Raw genomic sequence first — 17,460 nt, forward strand, 5'->3', positions numbered from 1 at the left:
CCCATGCTCCACTTTAACAAAATGCAGATTTAACACTGGCTCGATGCTACGAATCTAACCCTCAGCTACTATAATGATAGTCTCACTAGGGGCTTCCCCCCCCCCCCCCCCCCCTTATAAATAAATTTTTGGCAAATGCCTTGGTCTTCAGTAAGTCTAACTCTACCTGTGGCCTGTTCCATCATACTCCTGAGGAGTGCATAATGCTTTTTGGGGCACAACCATTTGGGAGGCTGCAGGTGCATGAATTGGGGAAATGAAAGGGATGCTGTGGCATGATCACCCTTGACTCCACATGGGTTTCTGCTCCCACACAAATGCACACTATAATCCAATAAAGTCATTAACATCACTTGCTGATATTAATCTTGCATGTGAAACACTTGGGGGGTGCCCCTCCCCACCATAATCCTACTTTCTACAATGTGACGTAAACAAAATAAGAATAGTGTAGTCACACTTTCTCTATCCCCTGGGATGGATTAAAAGTTCGTATATGTAATCCCAAAACTAGCCAAGCCGAGCATGCAAGTCCTTTATGAGCGAGCACTCAGAAGATCCTTTCCCAGACGCCAGACGTACATCTACATAGGTATGTCCCTCGACCCATCGTTCCCATTAACTTGCTCGTCTATTTCACGTTTTCTCCTGCTTCTCTTCCCCTGGCCTCCATACTAAAGGAGTGTTCTACATTGCAGATATTTTTTAGTTTTGTTTCAGGTTTGATCATTCCCACCACCAAACACTGATTCTTACATTCAGTCAAATTTCAGAGAAACTGAGATTTTTTTTCTCTTATCTAAATTTGGCTTTTGTTTCCTAGCCTGAACTGACTTTTGTTGCATAACTTACATCCTTAATTCTATCCTTCAGTATTCTGATATGAATTACTCATTTCTATAAAGTTTTCTGTAACGTTGATCTTTCTTGTCTGACATTGTACTCTAAAATTTTAATGCAATGTCTTTCTGACAGTCCAACATTTCTAGCAGTGTCCCGAGTCCTGCGTCACAAGTTTATAACTGCTTCTCTTATAATATCTAAGTTTATTCCTTCCCCCCTCCAGAGAAACTTGATGTAGAAATGCGTCTCTCGGAGCTCTGTGATCAAGTCAAGGTAAGCAGTCCTTCAGATGCATCATTTTAAGATCCCCTTCAAAATCTGCTCCATTGTCATAGGCCATTAGTCTTGCCCACTTAACTAATCTTTTCATTAGTCTAAGCGATTTGTCCTCATTGATGTTTTTTTAATTAAATTTCACATAAACAGACAAGGTGTGCATCTTATGTTTTGTGGTTAAATTATGTAATGTCCTCCCACTGAAATGTTAATCAAAAATCTTCCTCAAACTCTAAGTCACCATCTCTGGGAGCATCAATTGTGGTAGTTTGCAGCGCGTGTCTTAAGCTGGTGTACTTTACTTCCAGCAGGAAAAGGAGAGCCCTTCATTGCTGTGATTTACATCACTTACTGTCCCTATCGTCTCTGTACTGCTCCTTGTCCACAGCAAAAGGAGGAGAATCCAGATGAGCTAGCAGAGCTGGTGAACATGAACCTGGCACAGCTGTGCTCCCTCCTCATGGCCCTGTGGGGTCAGTTCCTGGAGGTGGTGACTCTGCAGGAGAACGTTGCTGCCCTCTTGGCGCTGGAACACCACACCCTGCGGGTGAGTCTCTCAAATGGTAGCAAAGATTTAACATTTTCTGTTCAGCTATTACTGCGTGGTTCAGTATGCAGTTTACATTTACATTTATTCATTTAGCAGAAGCTTTTCTCCAAAGCGATGTACATCTCAAATACAATTTGTGCATTACCTTAGGATAAAGAGACATAGCTGCAGATGTGTGATTCTTAAGTACAGTTAGTTTCCTTCACAATATGCACCAATGTTCATCACACAAGTACCTGCATAAAACCCAGAATATCACTGATTCCTAATCCCCTTCCTAGTGGGGTTTTTTTTTTTTTTTTGTTAAATTTGAGATGCATATAAACATTCATGTTACGTTGCAGGAGTGGCTCTGTAAAGGATTGATCGGAGCATAATCGTGAACATTTATAGCTTACGTGAGCTTAAGGGTTCATGGGCGAAGCGAGTCCGGAAGAGATGAATTTTAAGACCCTTTTTAAATGTAGACAAAGATTCAGCAGTTCTAAGCATGAGGGGGAGGTTGTTCCACCTCAACAGAGCCAGAATCGAGAACCTCCGTGCTTTACCTTTCGTGCACATGACCACCAAGTGGGCAGATTTGGAAGAGTGTAGCAGTCTGGTTGGAGTGTAGCAAATGATCAAGTCTTATAGATAGCTGGGAGCAGTTCTATTGTTGTATTTGTAGGCCATAACCAGGGTCTTAAATTTGATCCGGGCAGCTGTGGGAAGCCAGTGCAGAGAAACAACTAGAGGAGATGCATGCGAATGCTTCGGCAAGTCAAACACAATTCGGGCAGCAGCGTTCTGTATCAACTGTAGAGATTTGATGGTTGTAGCAGGAAGGCCACACAAGAGTTGCAGAAGTCCAGCTGGGATGTCACCATGGCCTGGACAAGTAGTTGGACAGAGTTGGTTGTGAGGTAAGGACGGATCCTGCGGATATTATGCAAGATGTATCTGCAGGTCCGAGTTGTGGCTTTGATGTGCTGAGAGAAAGATAGACTTGAGTCAGTCATCACTCCCAGTCTCTTAGCCGAGGAAGTAGGCAAAATGAGTGAGTTGTACAGTGAGAGAGATCGTGACAGGAAGACAGGCCAGCTGGGAGGTGTAGGATCTCTGTTTTGGAGAGGTTGAGTTGGAGGTGGTGATCAGACATTTATCCAGAGATGTCCGACAGGCAGGCAGCAATGCGCTCGGAAATGTCTGATGCTCCAGGTGGAAAGGAGAGGAAGAGCTGGGTATCATCAGCATAGCAGTGGTATTTGAATCCATGGAAGGCTATGACAGGGCCGAGGGAGGAGATGTATATCGAGAAGACCAGAAGACCCAGTACCGAGTCCTGCGCGACACCACTTGAGAGAGGCAGAGGAGAAGAACAGGAGTTCCACCAGACCACTTGATAGGATCTGTCAGATAGGTAGGACTCATACCATCTTAATGCTGTTCCTTTGATCCCAAGCTGACTATGAGAGGAGAGTAGAATCTGGTGATTGGTAGTGTTGAACGTTGCAAGCAGGTCAAGGAGCATGAGGATCGAGGAGAGGGAGGCCGTTCTGGCTGACCGGAGAACATCAGACACTGCCAGGAGCGCAGTCTCTGTAGAGTGACCAACTTTGAATTCAGACTGATATCCACTGAGGTGGTGGTTCTGGGTGAGGAATTCAGAAAGTTGATCACAGGCCACACATTATAGAGCTTTAGACAGAAAGGAGAGGAGGGAGACTGGCGTATAGTTTTGGACCAAGTTAGGATCCAGAGAGTGTTTCTTTACCACAGGTGAAATGAGAGCAGTTTTGAAGGCAGATGGGAAGCAGCCAGAGGAAAGTGAGGAGTTGATGATCTTAGCGATGAAGGTGGAGAGTTGCGGGGAGATGGTCTGTAGGAGTGAGGATGGGATCTGATCTAGCGAGCAGGTAGTGGGTCTGTGTGATATCAGGAGGTCGGAGTCTGAGAGTGGTTTGAATTCGGAGAGCATGTCTTCACTGGGAAGTCCAGCGTGAACAGGGTAGGGTGATGCTGAGAACTTGTCTGTGATTGCGATGACTTTCTCTGAAAAGCAAAGTTATCAGCAGTGACAGAAGATGGAGGGGGTGGCGGAGGGCAGTGTAGGGATGAGAATGTGGCAAAGCCTGTGGTTTCTTTAGTTGCAGACTATATTTTGCTGTGGAAGGAGGTTGTTTTAGATGATGAGACAGCAGAGTGAAAAGTAGCTAAGAGCTGTTTCCAGGTCCATGCAAGTCTTGGATTTACGCCATCATCACTCTGCAGCCCAGAGTTTGGTCCTGTTAGTACATAATGCATCAGTCAGCCATGGGGTGGTACTTGGGCATGCTGGTCTAAAAGATAGTGGACAGAGAGTCAAGAGAGGAAGATAGGGCAGAGAGGAAAATGTTAGTAACATTGTCTGTCGTTGGCTCTGAGAATTGTGCAGCAGAAGAGAGAGCAGACGGCGTTGCAGAGGCAGTGCAGGAAGGCAAGAGATTTTAAGTTACAGCGAAAGGTAACAATGGGTGCAGAAGGAGTGGGATTAGTGGTGAGGCATGGTTGGAAGGAGGTGAAAAAATGATCAGCGAGATGGAGTGGGGTAACAGAGGACAGGACAGCCACAGTTACGGGAGAAGGCATGGTCAAGGTAGTTGCCAGCTTTGTGAGTAGCAGGAGACTGGGACAGGGAGAGGTCAAAGGACTGCAGGAGCAGCAAAAGGTCAGTTGCATGAATGTCCTCAACATGCAGATTGAAGTCACCCAGGAGAATCAGCAGAGTGCTGTCCCCTGGGAGAGAGCTTAACAAGATGGTCATCCAGGAAGCGGCCATGAGGATGATACAGAACAACTACAATAAGAGTGATTGGAGCAGTGATGGACAAGATGCAATTCAAAGGAGGACAGGTCATACAGGTGGAGAGGGAGAACAGAACATTCCCGCCGGGGAGAGATGAGCAGGCCTGTACCTCCACCCCTGCCACAGGGACGGTGGGGTGTGGGAGAAAGAGTAGTTAGTGGCGAGGGCTGTGGGTGGGGCAATGTTGTCTTGGGTGATCCAGGTTTTAGTTAGGGCCAGGAGGTCCAGTGAGGAATGGGAGGCATTGGCTGGTATGAAGTAAGTCAGCCTTCCTCACAGCAGACTGGCAGTTCCACAGTCCCATGGAGAAACTGAAGCAGGATGGAGGGTTTGACAAGTGAGGATAAACCAGGTTACTGTAGCAGCGGGAGCATCTGAGTCTCTGGCGGTGGCGTCGTCGCACAGTTCGATTGCCATAGACAACTTTGATGTTCAATATGTTTGATGCATGATTCCTCGCGGGACACGATGATGGCAGACTTCACATATTGGCAGCGGACTCCCACAGGTGGACTCCCTTGTCTTTGCACCCAGAGTCTTCGCTCCAAGAGGTTGCCAGTACGGGTCACCAGCTGCTATTTCAACCAGGCTAATTCACATCAGCCAAATCCTAATCGAAATCAAAACTACTCCCACAATGGAAACCAAAACAGACAGATGCCATTTTAATGGAGTTGACAGACGCACCCACTCCACTAAATGGGACACAGTATTTTTACCTTTATATGCACCCTAACAAACCGCAAATTCACTTAAGTAAATATAACCAACTGCACAAACGCACAACCGACTGCTTCTATCTAACCGTACAACTACACAACGAGAATGCACGTCGGGATATGGCGCTAGCAACAAATAAACTTGCTGTAATCACAACGAACTGCAGCGACGATCTTGTAATACGAAATATAATGCAGAAATTTGTATATATAATGCACAAGTTTGAATAGGACACTCCTTTCCCTGTTTATAGAATTTTTCACATTGTAATATTAAAGAATATTAATATTGATGAGGTAGATGGATGTTCAGTGTATCCTCATCTGTTTATTAATGGATACTTTTGCTGCAGGTTCGAAGGTTTGCAGAAGCATTCTTTTGCTTTGAACATCCAAGGCAAACAGCTCTTGCATATCAAGAATTGCAGTGAGTGGCTTATGTTGTTCTTCTCTCCCCCCCCCCCCCCCCCCTTTTTTTTTTCTTTTTCTTTCCTGGGATGAAGCCTTTTTCATCTACAAATGCTGCACTACATTCTCTCCTAATTTGCCTCATTTGTCCTACCCACAAGCAGTGATTCTGTACTCTGGCAAATGTACCATTGCTTGCATGGGCCTGCCTGCATATTTAGTCTGTCTGACTCCATGTCACTTCTGCTTCTGAAAGTCTTGAAACAGGATAATATTAAATGTGCATTGCATTACTTTAATAACCACACGATGCAGGGACGGTCCCCTTTTTCAGAATGCACTGAACAACCAGGTACCACTTATGTGAGGTCTCTTACTGTCTCTCTTTAAACTGACCTCCACAGTGCTCAAAGCCACCTGCAAATGTCCACAGCCATCAAGAACTCTAGCTACTTCTTGTCCCTCCCACCATTGCCTGTGGAGTGTGCAGACTTGGATGGGGACTTCAGTTCATTGCCCATCATCTTTGAGGACAGATACCTGGAGTCTGTCACTGAAGGTCAGTTCAGGTTATGGAAGGTGTGACCAACCCTAATCCCAAAGAGCCACAGAGTAACTTGGTTCTTGTTCAAGAAGTTACATCCCCTTCAGATATCTCAGGTATCCATTTGCTGATTAGTTATGTGTTCTATGCAGTCAGTTTAAGAGCTGCTAAAGCCCACTGTTAGCCTCCCTTAAGCAAGATTAAGAAAGAGATATTGCACAACAGTAAATTGTGTGTTGCATAAATCATTAATCTTCCAACTTGTTTGGGATGTTGTCAGGCTTCCTCCTTGCCATTTATTCATGGTGTGTGTCCTCCCTTTAAAGATCGTGATGGACCATGGCTTGGCATGCATAACTCTAGGAGCAGTTCCGTTTCCTCTAAAGCTGACAAATCGGATTTGAGAGATTGTGGAGCTGCTGGGCTTTCCAGTCCTGACCCCAAACTTCGCCAAGCATCCACCTCCTGCACACGACCTGTTGACATCGAGCCGCCTTTGAAGCCTCAAAAAGGAGCACATGAGGACTCAAAGTCAAAGGCCAAGCCCACAAAACTGAAGAAGACCATAAAGACTGAGAACCCCAAGAAGTTAACTGGACAGACTTCAAAGGACTCTGTAGTCTTGGTGGGCTATAAAAATTTCAAACCCCCTCTTACTGATTTCCTCTGCAAATATGATGAAGGTGAGCAGCTTGGAACTCAGCAGATGGAGTGGAAGCCTTTGCCGAGGGATCCCATCGGTGACATTCGGACTTGCATAAAGAGTTTTGATAAGCCTGAAACTATGCCTTCGCTCACAGTTCATGCTGCCTTTGACTCTACCACCAATGACAATGGAAATAGTGTTTTAAACCAAAGTAAAGATCTGCTGACTCATTTTTCCACACAGCTTACTCGAAATGGGGCCCAGTCCGGAACTGGAACTTCAAAAGCAGGAACGCTAGCAGTGCCCAAATACGAATGCTTGGAATACTCCACTCAAAATTCAGCCCAAGCCTCGGGACTTCCAAGGCAAATAGAAGTCAAGCCAAGCAGTAAGAATCCCTACCAAGGGGAGAAGGTCACCGTTATCTTGCCTTCGTTGAACAGTGGTGCCGCACCAATGGATGGTCCCACAGACACCACAGTAGATAGGTCCCCTGGCAGCGACTTTGTGTTTGAGAAAGATATCAGCCACACAGCTCTGTCCCCCAAGGAGAATCTCTTGGTAGCAAGGGCTGAGGGAACGAAGCCGCCAGCCAAAGGGGCCTCTTGCGTCTCCTCCCGCCTTTCAGACTCTGGCATTGAAAGTGAGCCAAGCTCCTTTGCTACCCTGCCAGTTGCCAGTTCCCAGGTTATTAGTGGGTTTGCAGCTACAGAGAGAGAACCCCAGCAGGTGGGGAAAGCCATGCAGGGCCTTCTGCGAACCCGACCAGAACCAAGCACTGTCTCCCGAGGCAGTGCAGTAACAGAGGGTCTTTGCACGGAGAGCACCAGTGCCGTCAGTGGCATCCAGTCCTCGCTCACTTCTATTAACTCGCTGCCCTCTGACGATGAAGTCGAGGGTACGTCTCAAAGCTCTTCCACCACCGCACAGGAGAAGCCCAAGGGCAGCTTGCACAGGCAGGAGCTTGATAGAAAGTTGAGCAACCCAGTGCAAGAGGACAGTGTGTTATCCACTGAGGATTCAGCTGGCCAGGCTGTCTCCTGTACTAATACAAGTGTCATATTGAGCACCAGCCCTTTTACAAAAGAAATGATGCAAGACCATTTAAACGCTCTCAGTGTAGATGCTGCCAGAAAGGTCACACTAACAGTAGCCACTGGTAGTTTGGCCACAACCCAGACGGAAGATGCTGGTGTTCTGAAGTCCTTGTATGTTTCAGAATCTGTAGCTGCTACTTTAGAGCACCCGAGTGAGCTCTGCTCTGATAGCGCAACAGAGTCCAGCCTTGCTCCAGGTCCCACAGATGGAGCAGTTGGGTCCGGTGCTCCGAAAGATACGTGCAGTGAACCCCAAACAGCCTGCCAGTCTAGCACCTCAGCCACCAGCAGCACCGACATCGTGAAGCGAGGTCTGGTGGAGAACTACTTTGGTTCGCGTTCTAGCACTGATGTCTCCGATATCAGCCCAGTGGAGACTGCTGCCATTACCCTGGGTGTTCCGCAGGGGGCTGTTGCACCAGAGGACGAGGGAGAGGACCAGGATTCTGAACATGAGATGATTGAGAATGGTTATTATGAAGAAGATGATGGCCTGGCGTATATGAATGGGGTTTTGGAGAGGACAGAAGGTGCTGATGGACACAGTGAGCTTGACCCATCATCTGAGATGCTTAGTCTGGAGTACTTCTGCACAACGGAGAGCCTGCCAGGCTGCTATCCCTCAAGGTGCCTCTTCACCCCAGGTGCCCGGAGCTCAGCCTCTATTGCTGCTTCCATGCACTCCTGGGAGAGTATCCCCACACCACAGATGAAAGTGTGAGTCAGTTTCTGTTAGTTATTTCCTTTGACTCCCATGTCTTATTGGTAGCATTTTTAAAATTAAATACTGAATATTCCCTTAACGCTCCCGCCCTATTTAATGCCCCCCCGGCTATTTTTGGGGAAGAAAAAAAAATCACTCACCCGTTATGACTAGGTCTGTCACTGTTTTATTGTATCCATATCCATATAAGTGAAGGCAAATATACACTTTAAAACTTTTTAAGTCCGTCAAACTTTTAAACACCATTCTTCAAAACTAACTTAATACGCATGAATGTATATACAATCAATGTCCGGGGCTATCATAATCGGAACACGTTCTCGGAACCACTGTCAATATCACTGTGTTCCGACAAAATGACCTCGTTTGCTGCCACCGCGTTTTCTAACACCTGCTGCCTAATGTCAGCATCGTCCTGAGAAAACCCTTTGAACTCAGAATCCTCTTGTTCTTTGTCCCACTGCAGGAATAAATGGTTTTCAGAGCCATCGAGCACCGACGTAATGCTGCACTTCTTAAACAATTTGCATATAATTTCTGGTGTTATACATGCCCAGGATTCCTTTATCCATTGTAGTATTAGCAGTTTTGTGGGCGGCTTGCGGTTACCCTTGGCTTTTTTTTTTTTTTTATTTTTATTTTTTAAACGGTTCCCTCAACCAACCACTGATCGTACAGTTTGCTCATTTTCACTTTGAACGGCCTGTTCCAAGATACATCTGCAGGCTGCAACTTTGACGTGCAACCTCCCGGTATTATGTCCATGTTGCATGTTTTACGAACAAAGTCCTTTACTGCTGGGGTCAAGTGGGCTCTAAAAGCATCCCATACAAACATGCGTCTGTGGGTGTTATTCCGGCCCCATAGTTTAGACAGCCAAAACAAAATACTTTGCTCGTTTGCCCATGATTTCTGGCCAGCTCTGCACATACATACAATCACGCCACTGGGTATCTAATTTTTCTAGCAAGCACAAGTTTCAATGACTTGCAGCTTAGATGAAAGGCTTCAGGCATCACAGGAATAAGACTTTTGCCATACATGCTCTAATAAAGTGATTTGGAAATATGTTACTGTACAGAACCAAAACTGAAGACTGATTTTTACTGATTTTTGACCTGTATTTAACAACACCCCCCCCCCCCCCCTTCTCAAAATGTAACGCCCCTGGGGGTGTTAATTAGGGAATATTCGGTACCTAAACCTTACTTCCAAGTTTTTATCTTGGAACAAAACCTTGCAATGAAAAGTAGGCTCCCTTTGTAAATGGGCATCTTCTGGTTTTTCCTGTCCTCCTTCAGACATCCAGGGTTCCCCACCTACTTCACATACTTTATTCTTCCTAACAAACTCTCTTCAAGCCTGGATAAGCCTTACACATGAATCATCAAGGCCTGCTGTCAGTTCATTTTAAACCCTTAGGAGTTCTGCCATTTTCAGGGCAATACCTAGTACTGTGAACTTGTGCTGCTTTGCCTGTGTATTTACATATCTCAGCTACTGCTGTCTCAATTATTTTGTTGTTCCTTAGTTTCCTCCAGGCTAAAGAAGACTTCAAGAAGTTAAAGCTACCAGGATTTCTGTACAGTGAGGTTCCAGACTTAGCATCAAGTGTTCCTTACTTCAGCATGGAAGAAGATGAGAACTCTGAAGAGGGCATCCATCTCATTGTGTGTGTCCATGGCCTTGATGGTAAGGTTTTAATCAGTTATGAGTCCAATGAAAACTGGTCAGGAAGCCCAAGTAACTTGGGTTTTTCATCCTTCTGCCTTAGTAAAAGACTTGGGTTACATGTTCAGTTATTGTTTGCTTCTCTCAACAAACCGTAATACACCAAAATGAGTACAGGAGAATCTATGAAACCCTACTCGTGAATAGGCCAATTTAATCACATCTGTTTTATATATGACTGAATTTGCACAGAAAGTTTGTTCTTTAGTCTCAACACGTAGAAACTGACAGCCGACTGTCTAGTCATGCTATTCTGAGCTGTGTTACTAACATGCAAGTATTTCTGGATTCTCCCCCATACTACAGGAAACAGTGCTGACCTAAGGCTAGTGAAGACGTATTTGGAGCTGGGATTGCCTGGTGCTCGTATTGACTTTCTGATGTCAGAGCGCAACCAGGTACAAAAGCTCCCTGTATTGTTGATTCAGCTTAAAGTCCTTTGAAATGTTATAGTTCTGTTGTAATGGGGCACTTGGTAGTGTAGTGGTTAGAGCCTCTGCCTTTGGACTCAGAGGTTGCAGGTTTGAATCCCAGCCATAGTACCCTTGCGCAAAGTATTTACCCTAAATTACCCAGCTGTGTAAATGTTTGTAAGCTGCTTTGGAGAAAACCGTTGGCTAAATGTATAATGCATTTTGGTTTACACAACTTGGAATTAACGAATAGAGTGTGCATAATGCAAACTTTTTGCAAGTGCGGATTTGGAATAGATCCCATACCAAAAATTCTAGCTCCACCACACTTTTTTGCATTTACTGTTTAAGTGTACTATAGTAGGTGAAAATTAAACATAGCATGCCCTAACCCTAAGAATGTAAAGTTGTAGTGGTTCAAGTACTTAAAACACTACAAGATTACTGTATATAATGTGCTCTGGCCCAACTCCATTTCACTATACTGAAACATTTATTAGACCTTGCATAATGCTGTGTTTCACAGGATGCAACTGTTATTTTATAGGAAAACTGATAGTATTTCACACTGATTAATCACAAAAAAGTTGTGTACAAAAGTAAAGGAGCTAAGTTTCACTAACTGAATTATTTTCAATATAAAACTAATAGTGTTGTAGGGTTGTTGACCAAAATAATTCACTTTCATTTTTAAAATGGATTTCCTTTTTTCATTCTACAGAATGACACCTTTGTGGACTTTGACTCTATGACAGACAGACTGCTAGATGAAATTGTTCAGTACATCCAGATATACAACCTTACTGTCTCAAAGATCAGGCAAGTATCATTACTACTTCTATAAGACACAATCTGTCATTAGTGTGTGGTTGTGTGCTGTGACCTCAGATGGTTTATACACATTCAGGGGATGGAATTCATTTGAAATATGACAATAATTCAGGTGAAACTTTTGTTTCTTCCCACAGCTTTGTGGGGCACTCATTGGGCAATCTGATTGTTCGATCGGTGCTGACAAGGCCCAGGTTCAAGTACTACCTGAGCAAGCTGCACACCTTCCTGTCCCTGTCTGGACCCCACCTTGGGACACTATACAACAGCTCTGCCTTGGTGAACACTGGTAAGCCTCTTACAGAGTGTTTGTTTTTTTTTTCTTTGAGAACAGAGGATCTTTGCTTCATTTGCCCATTAAAAAGAAATAAGCAGTGTAGATGTGATACATATTCAGCCTTGTAGGTTTTTTTAATTATTAGTATTAAATTGGGTGTTGATTAGGTCAGTAATGGCACTCTATATTCTTAACACACACCTGACTTTTGCAAAGGTGACAGGCCTTATTACATATTTAGTTAACTTGTTTATAAGTGACAAGTAGTAAACAACTGCTGCAGGAAACGGTACAAGCAATCAAATTAATGTACAAGCAGTCTTCTCAGTTTTCTTGGTTTTTCAGATCCTTCCTTGACTTCCAGAGTTTCCTTTAACTGCCATTTCTTGATGACATTACAGACAGTGTAAATTGCAAGTTGGAAGCATTTGCAATCTTTTTATAGCTTTCCCCTGCTTTATAGGCATCAGTTAGCTTCATTTCAGATCCTCACTCAGTTGCTTAGAGGAGCCCATGGTTGTTGAGTGAAAGCTCTGCAGGTGTCAACAGGTGACAACTCCTAATGGCTGTTAAGGCCTAATGAGGTTATTGGGGTCAGGGACCTTGCAAGAAACATCTTTATCACTGGACAATTGGATTGGTGTCTGAACTTTTGCACATGCCACAATTACTATTTTCTTTGTTCCTATGTTTTAAAGTTCATGAAATAAAAAGTGCAATAACATTTGCAATTTTTTAAAACTAAAAATGTAAACAAACTAGGTTTACTTGAGTCACGTGTCTGCAGCCATGTCTCTTTCTCTTAATGTAATGCACAAATTGTACTTTTGCTGAGATGTACGCTGCTTTGGACAAAAGCGTCTGCTAAATGAATAAATGTAAATATAAAGTTGTTTGCTGCTTTAATTTTGTAAGTGAAATGTGGCCAGGAGTCCTCAAACACTTGCATAAAACTGTACAATGCTACATACACAGTACTAAGCCACCATCTGTTCTGTCCTTCAATGCAACAGAACAATCAACACACACACAGTGAGCAATTTGATCCTGTTCACTTGAAATGTGTCTTGATACTGGAAGAGGAAACCCATGCAAATGTAGGTAGAACGTGGAAGCTCCACACACTGACGTCAGATTCTGACGAACAATCCAGAAGATGTGAGCCATCAGCGCCATCTGCTGCACCACCATGCCTCCCACCTCTCCTCCTGTGCAGTTTGCAATATGAATTTTAGTCCTCTTTGATACAATTTTAAATAGTCTTTAAGCTGAAAACCCCACTCTGTTTGAAGAATAGCAACAACTCTACAGGGCTACAGGTATATGATGATATCAGTGCCCTCTTTCTACTTCCAAATAACTGCTTTTCTCCTTTGCCTAGGTCTGTGGTTCATGCAGAAATGGAAGAAGTCTGGATCCCTGTTACAGCTCACCTGCCGTGATCACTCTGACCCTCGCCAAACCTTTTTGTACAAGCTGAGTCAAAAAGCAGGTCAGTTATGAGTTTATCACCAGTATGTGACAGATAAAATGGTGCAGTCAAAAGAGGGTGGAGGGAATGGACATAAAAACAGAAGTCCTGTGTTGACTTTTTCAGGCCTTCAGTTCTTCAAGAATGTGGTGTTGGTGGGATCACTGCAGGACCGCTATGTTCCTTATCATTCTGCCCGCATTGAGATGTGCAAAATAGCCTTAAAGGACAAGCAGTCAGGTGATGTGTAATTGATGCTTTACTGTGCCTATCAAGTATCCAGCCAAGTGTCGTTCAACATATGTACCAGTCTTTTGTTACTCATCACAAATGTACACACATCTTTTTCACTACGCTGTATAATCTGTACTTTTTTCTTAAACTGCTTCTCAATTCTTTAACCTTCAGGTCCAGTGTACAAAGAGATGATTGAAAACCTACTGCTACCGGTCCTGCAGAACAAAGACTGTAATCTGGTTCGCTATGATGTCATCCATGCTCTGCCAAATACCGCCAACTCGCTCATTGGCAGGGCGGCACACATTGCTGTCCTCGACTCTGAAATCTTCTTGGAGAAGTTCTTCCTAGTGGCCGGCCTTAAATATTTTAAGTAGCTGGAGTGACTGATGGGTAGGATGGGGAAACATGGCGCTATTACCTCATTACATTCAAACACAATTGTCAATATTGTATCTGATTTAGTTTTAAATATTTATACTTTTATATGGGAAGCATAAGAATCTGTTTATAGCAGTTTTGTTTTCCTTAAGATTACTTGTAGATGTGCAGTTCTCATTTTTACTTTTTTTAACTGCCTTTTTTTAATTTATATTTTATAAGCAGTCAGGCTAGTAAGGTTTGATTTGCTTGTGATCATTTTAACTTATACAGACTAATGGTTCCCTGTTTCATTAAATGAAACAATTATATTAAACTGGAAACACAGCTGCTAAAAGTTATTTGAGCTGAACAAGTCACAAATCATTCAGCTAACTCATCTCAAAACATGTATTTTTCCTCTCTAGATTTTCCCCCCCTTCCAAACTGTCTTGGGATTAGTGTCATTTTATCTGTGGGGATAAAATTTCTACAAAAATAATTTTTGCTACATGAATTTTTCTACAAATGGGTTTTTTAATTGTTACAAAGATAAAGGCTTGTAGTAATATATCAGAAGACATTTTCGATTGTAGTTCAGATAAGATTGCCTTGGATGTGACTTAGCTCCTAAGTCATTTCTGTCATAAGTTAATGCAAGTATTAACCTTCAGTTGTCAGGGGCATTCACTGGTAGAAACTCATCTTTTAAAAAAATAAATTTAAAGGGTTCAGGTTGAGAGTAATCAGAATTAGCATAACAAACTTAAATCTACAATGATTGTTATAAATTTCCTTATTTCTAAAAGGAAATTATTGGGGTATAATGGGCAATTTTTTTTTTCTGGTTTAACTTGCAGTTGACATCATGCCACCCACTTTGCTTTCATTCCCATTCTTGTACTGTATACGTGTATTTGTGTTTTGGGCCAAAACTTTATTCCAACATTTAACATGGTGGGTCCCCTAGTTATGAATTTGAGCTTGTCACTCAAAGTTCATTAGTCAGATGTAACAAGGAGTGGTCCAGGGGCATCTCATCAATTCTGTAATCTTATTCTGTTGTAATTCTAATGCAGCTATTTCTGTGATGTGTGGCAGCAAAAATGGTGGTATGAACTGAGACTTTGCATGTGTGTATTCATATCTTTGCCTTTTGGTGAAATCCTCTATTTGCCAAGTGATCTGTCTGTCTTTGGAGAAAAGTGTCTCCTAAATGAGTAAATGTACAAGTCAATAACATGAGAGCTCTGCATTCACCATGAATAGAGTAGCAGACTCCCTCTCTCTTCCACTGAGCAGCTCATGGAGACCAGGCTGACAGACAACCCCTCTCTGGTGAACCACTCAGTACGCGCTTGCAGATTGAGTCCCTTGGGAGCAGTTATGATTTTTGTTAATAAGAAAAAACACAGAACCCTGGTCAGAGCAGGAGCTGGGTGTTCATGAACAGTGCAGGCAATACTTACTATTTGCAGTTGCTATCAGTCAGTGAAACAGGTATAGGTCTGGTCCCACACTTTGAATTGTAATGGGAAAAATAGTAAAACCTTAAAGTTCGTAAAAGTAAAAAGTTGGTGACTCAAGTCTGTAAGTAGGGGACCCACAAAATATTTACGAAGTGTTCAGCCTAAGTAAATCTCAGTTCTGTCCATACCACTTAGCTTCTCCTCATAAGACAGAGTTGAACATTTGTGGGTTAGATTAGCTTTTCCTCTCCATCTGTCTGGATGAATGAGGCCTTGAATATTATCACATTTAGCATCTTAACTGTTGAACATGTTGTTTGCACATTTTTACTTAAACAAGCCCCTAAAAATTGTACTGAACTGTATCAAAGCATCCCATGGAAAATAAAATGCACATCCAATATTTTTACACAAATATGAAATGTCATGAACACTACCCTTTGTGTATGTTGTATGAAATATTGCATGTTCATAGTTATACATCTTGTAATTATTTAAAAAAAAAAAAATAAAATCCTGTAAATGAAATCCTGAATCAAGATTCCACTGGTTAATACCAAGGTTCATAGATCCCAGTCATAGCTGTATGTGCAAGGTCACCTATGTATTCACTTTTCACAATCCATATTGTGCTTGCTGTAGATTTGTAGGTCACTTTTATAAAACTTGCAACCATTTGATTTTACTTTATTGGTTGACATTTACATTTTATTTATTTAGCAGATGCTTTTCTCCACATCAGGAGTTTGTGGCAACACTAATTTTAAAACCATTATAAACTTTGCAATACAATTGTCTGAGTTTCTCATGTAGCCTAGAGCTAATAAAATTTAAAGTACAGTTATATCGGGGGGGGGGGTTGCAGTGGTGCATCGGGCTTGGCGGGTCTGGAGTTCGAGTCCTGCGGTGTATGTGTTTTTTTTTTTTTTTTTTTTTCTCTCAGATATATACACATACACACACACTGGCTGAAACAGCTTGTCCCAAGTGGGGTCACAGTGAACCGGAGCCTAACCCACCAACTCAGGGCGTAAGGCTGGAGGGGGAGGAGACACACCCTGGACGGGATGCCAGTCTGTTGCAAGGCAGCCTAAGTGGGACTCAAACCCCAGACCCACCAGAGAGCAGGCACAGGCCAAACCCGCTGCACCACTGCACCCCTATCTGAGAGAACCTAACCCCTAAATATCAAAATCTGTATTTTTGACTGTGGTAGAAGAAACTACGACCAGATCAAATTATAAACATACTTTCAGTCTGAATTGTTTCTAATCTGAGGAGCCAGTGAATATACTCCCCCCCCCCTTGCACTCTGCCATACAAGCTAATGTAATTTAACAATCATCCCCATATGACTGATTGATTGGATTTGGTCAATAGAAAGTTACTTCATAAATTGTTCAGTCAATTCTGATTTTCTGACTGGCATAATCTTATATCACCTGTTTCTCCCCAACACAAAAATTTAGATTTTCATATGATGGTAAAAGACCGATAACTTTAATAATTGTATTTTGTACGTCATCTTTATTAAAATAATTGAACTGTTGAAGTTTATATAATTAACATGTCAACTGCTTTTATTCCACGTTCCAGTAGCTACGTCTTTGTTGGTGTTTCTTAGTACACAACAAGTACAGAAAACCACACTGCAAGACACACTCGGTTTCTGTACGTTTTCAAGCAACATTTCAGAAAAGCTGTTTTCACATAACCAAGCAAGTAAATTATAAAACTACAAAATTGAAGAGCGTGACTAACGTCAGCGCTCAGGTTTTGATGCCTTCGTATGGGGAAAAATGCAGTTTTGCAATGCTGCTCATTTTTAAACGTTTTCCAAATAAAGAGACCTGTTCTGAAGTTGTCAAACCGTGATTTCTTAAATGCCGCCAATGAACTGCTTTTCATTTTCCCAACAAACTACCATCTCTTCGTTGAGTGATTTCGTAATGCTGTATACCCTTCCCCCCCAAAAGCTTCCGGGGTACCGGTCACGTGGCGCCTCGACGTTGACGTAACGTGCTCGTAAACGCTTTGCGG

The 17,460-nt window shown here is 42.9% G+C and overlaps 1 protein-coding gene across 5 annotated transcripts in view; it reads left to right on the top strand.

Moving 5' to 3' along the window:
• The window catches only part of fam135a (family with sequence similarity 135 member A), a 31,596-nt gene extending 17,514 nt beyond the window's left edge, over window positions 1-14,082 (top strand). For 4 of the 5 annotated variants that reach the window (XM_018749528.2, XM_018749530.2, XM_018749531.2 and 1 more), the window contains 13 exons: window positions 515-592; window positions 1,067-1,116; window positions 1,508-1,666; window positions 5,566-5,639; window positions 6,025-6,179; window positions 6,491-8,624; window positions 10,163-10,323; window positions 10,669-10,760; window positions 11,497-11,594; window positions 11,744-11,895; window positions 13,265-13,375; window positions 13,481-13,594; window positions 13,763-14,082. In XM_018749528.2, coding sequence (XP_018605044.2) covers window positions 515-592; window positions 1,067-1,116; window positions 1,508-1,666; window positions 5,566-5,639; window positions 6,025-6,179; window positions 6,491-8,624; window positions 10,163-10,323; window positions 10,669-10,760; window positions 11,497-11,594; window positions 11,744-11,895; window positions 13,265-13,375; window positions 13,481-13,594; window positions 13,763-13,968 — 3,584 coding nt within the window. In that variant the 3' untranslated portion in view covers window positions 13,969-14,082. The remainder of the gene's footprint in view (window positions 1-514; window positions 593-1,066; window positions 1,117-1,507; window positions 1,667-5,565; window positions 5,640-6,024; window positions 6,180-6,490; window positions 8,625-10,162; window positions 10,324-10,668; window positions 10,761-11,496; window positions 11,595-11,743; window positions 11,896-13,264; window positions 13,376-13,480; window positions 13,595-13,762) is intronic. The other variant, XM_018749533.2, reaches the window with a different exon arrangement.
• The last annotated feature ends 3,378 nt before the right edge of the window (window positions 14,083-17,460 follow it).

The sequence above is a fragment of the Scleropages formosus genome, chromosome 4 (assembly GCF_900964775.1).
Source record: "Scleropages formosus chromosome 4, fSclFor1.1, whole genome shotgun sequence".
In the NCBI taxonomy this organism is placed as follows: Eukaryota; Metazoa; Chordata; class Actinopteri; order Osteoglossiformes; family Osteoglossidae; genus Scleropages; species Scleropages formosus.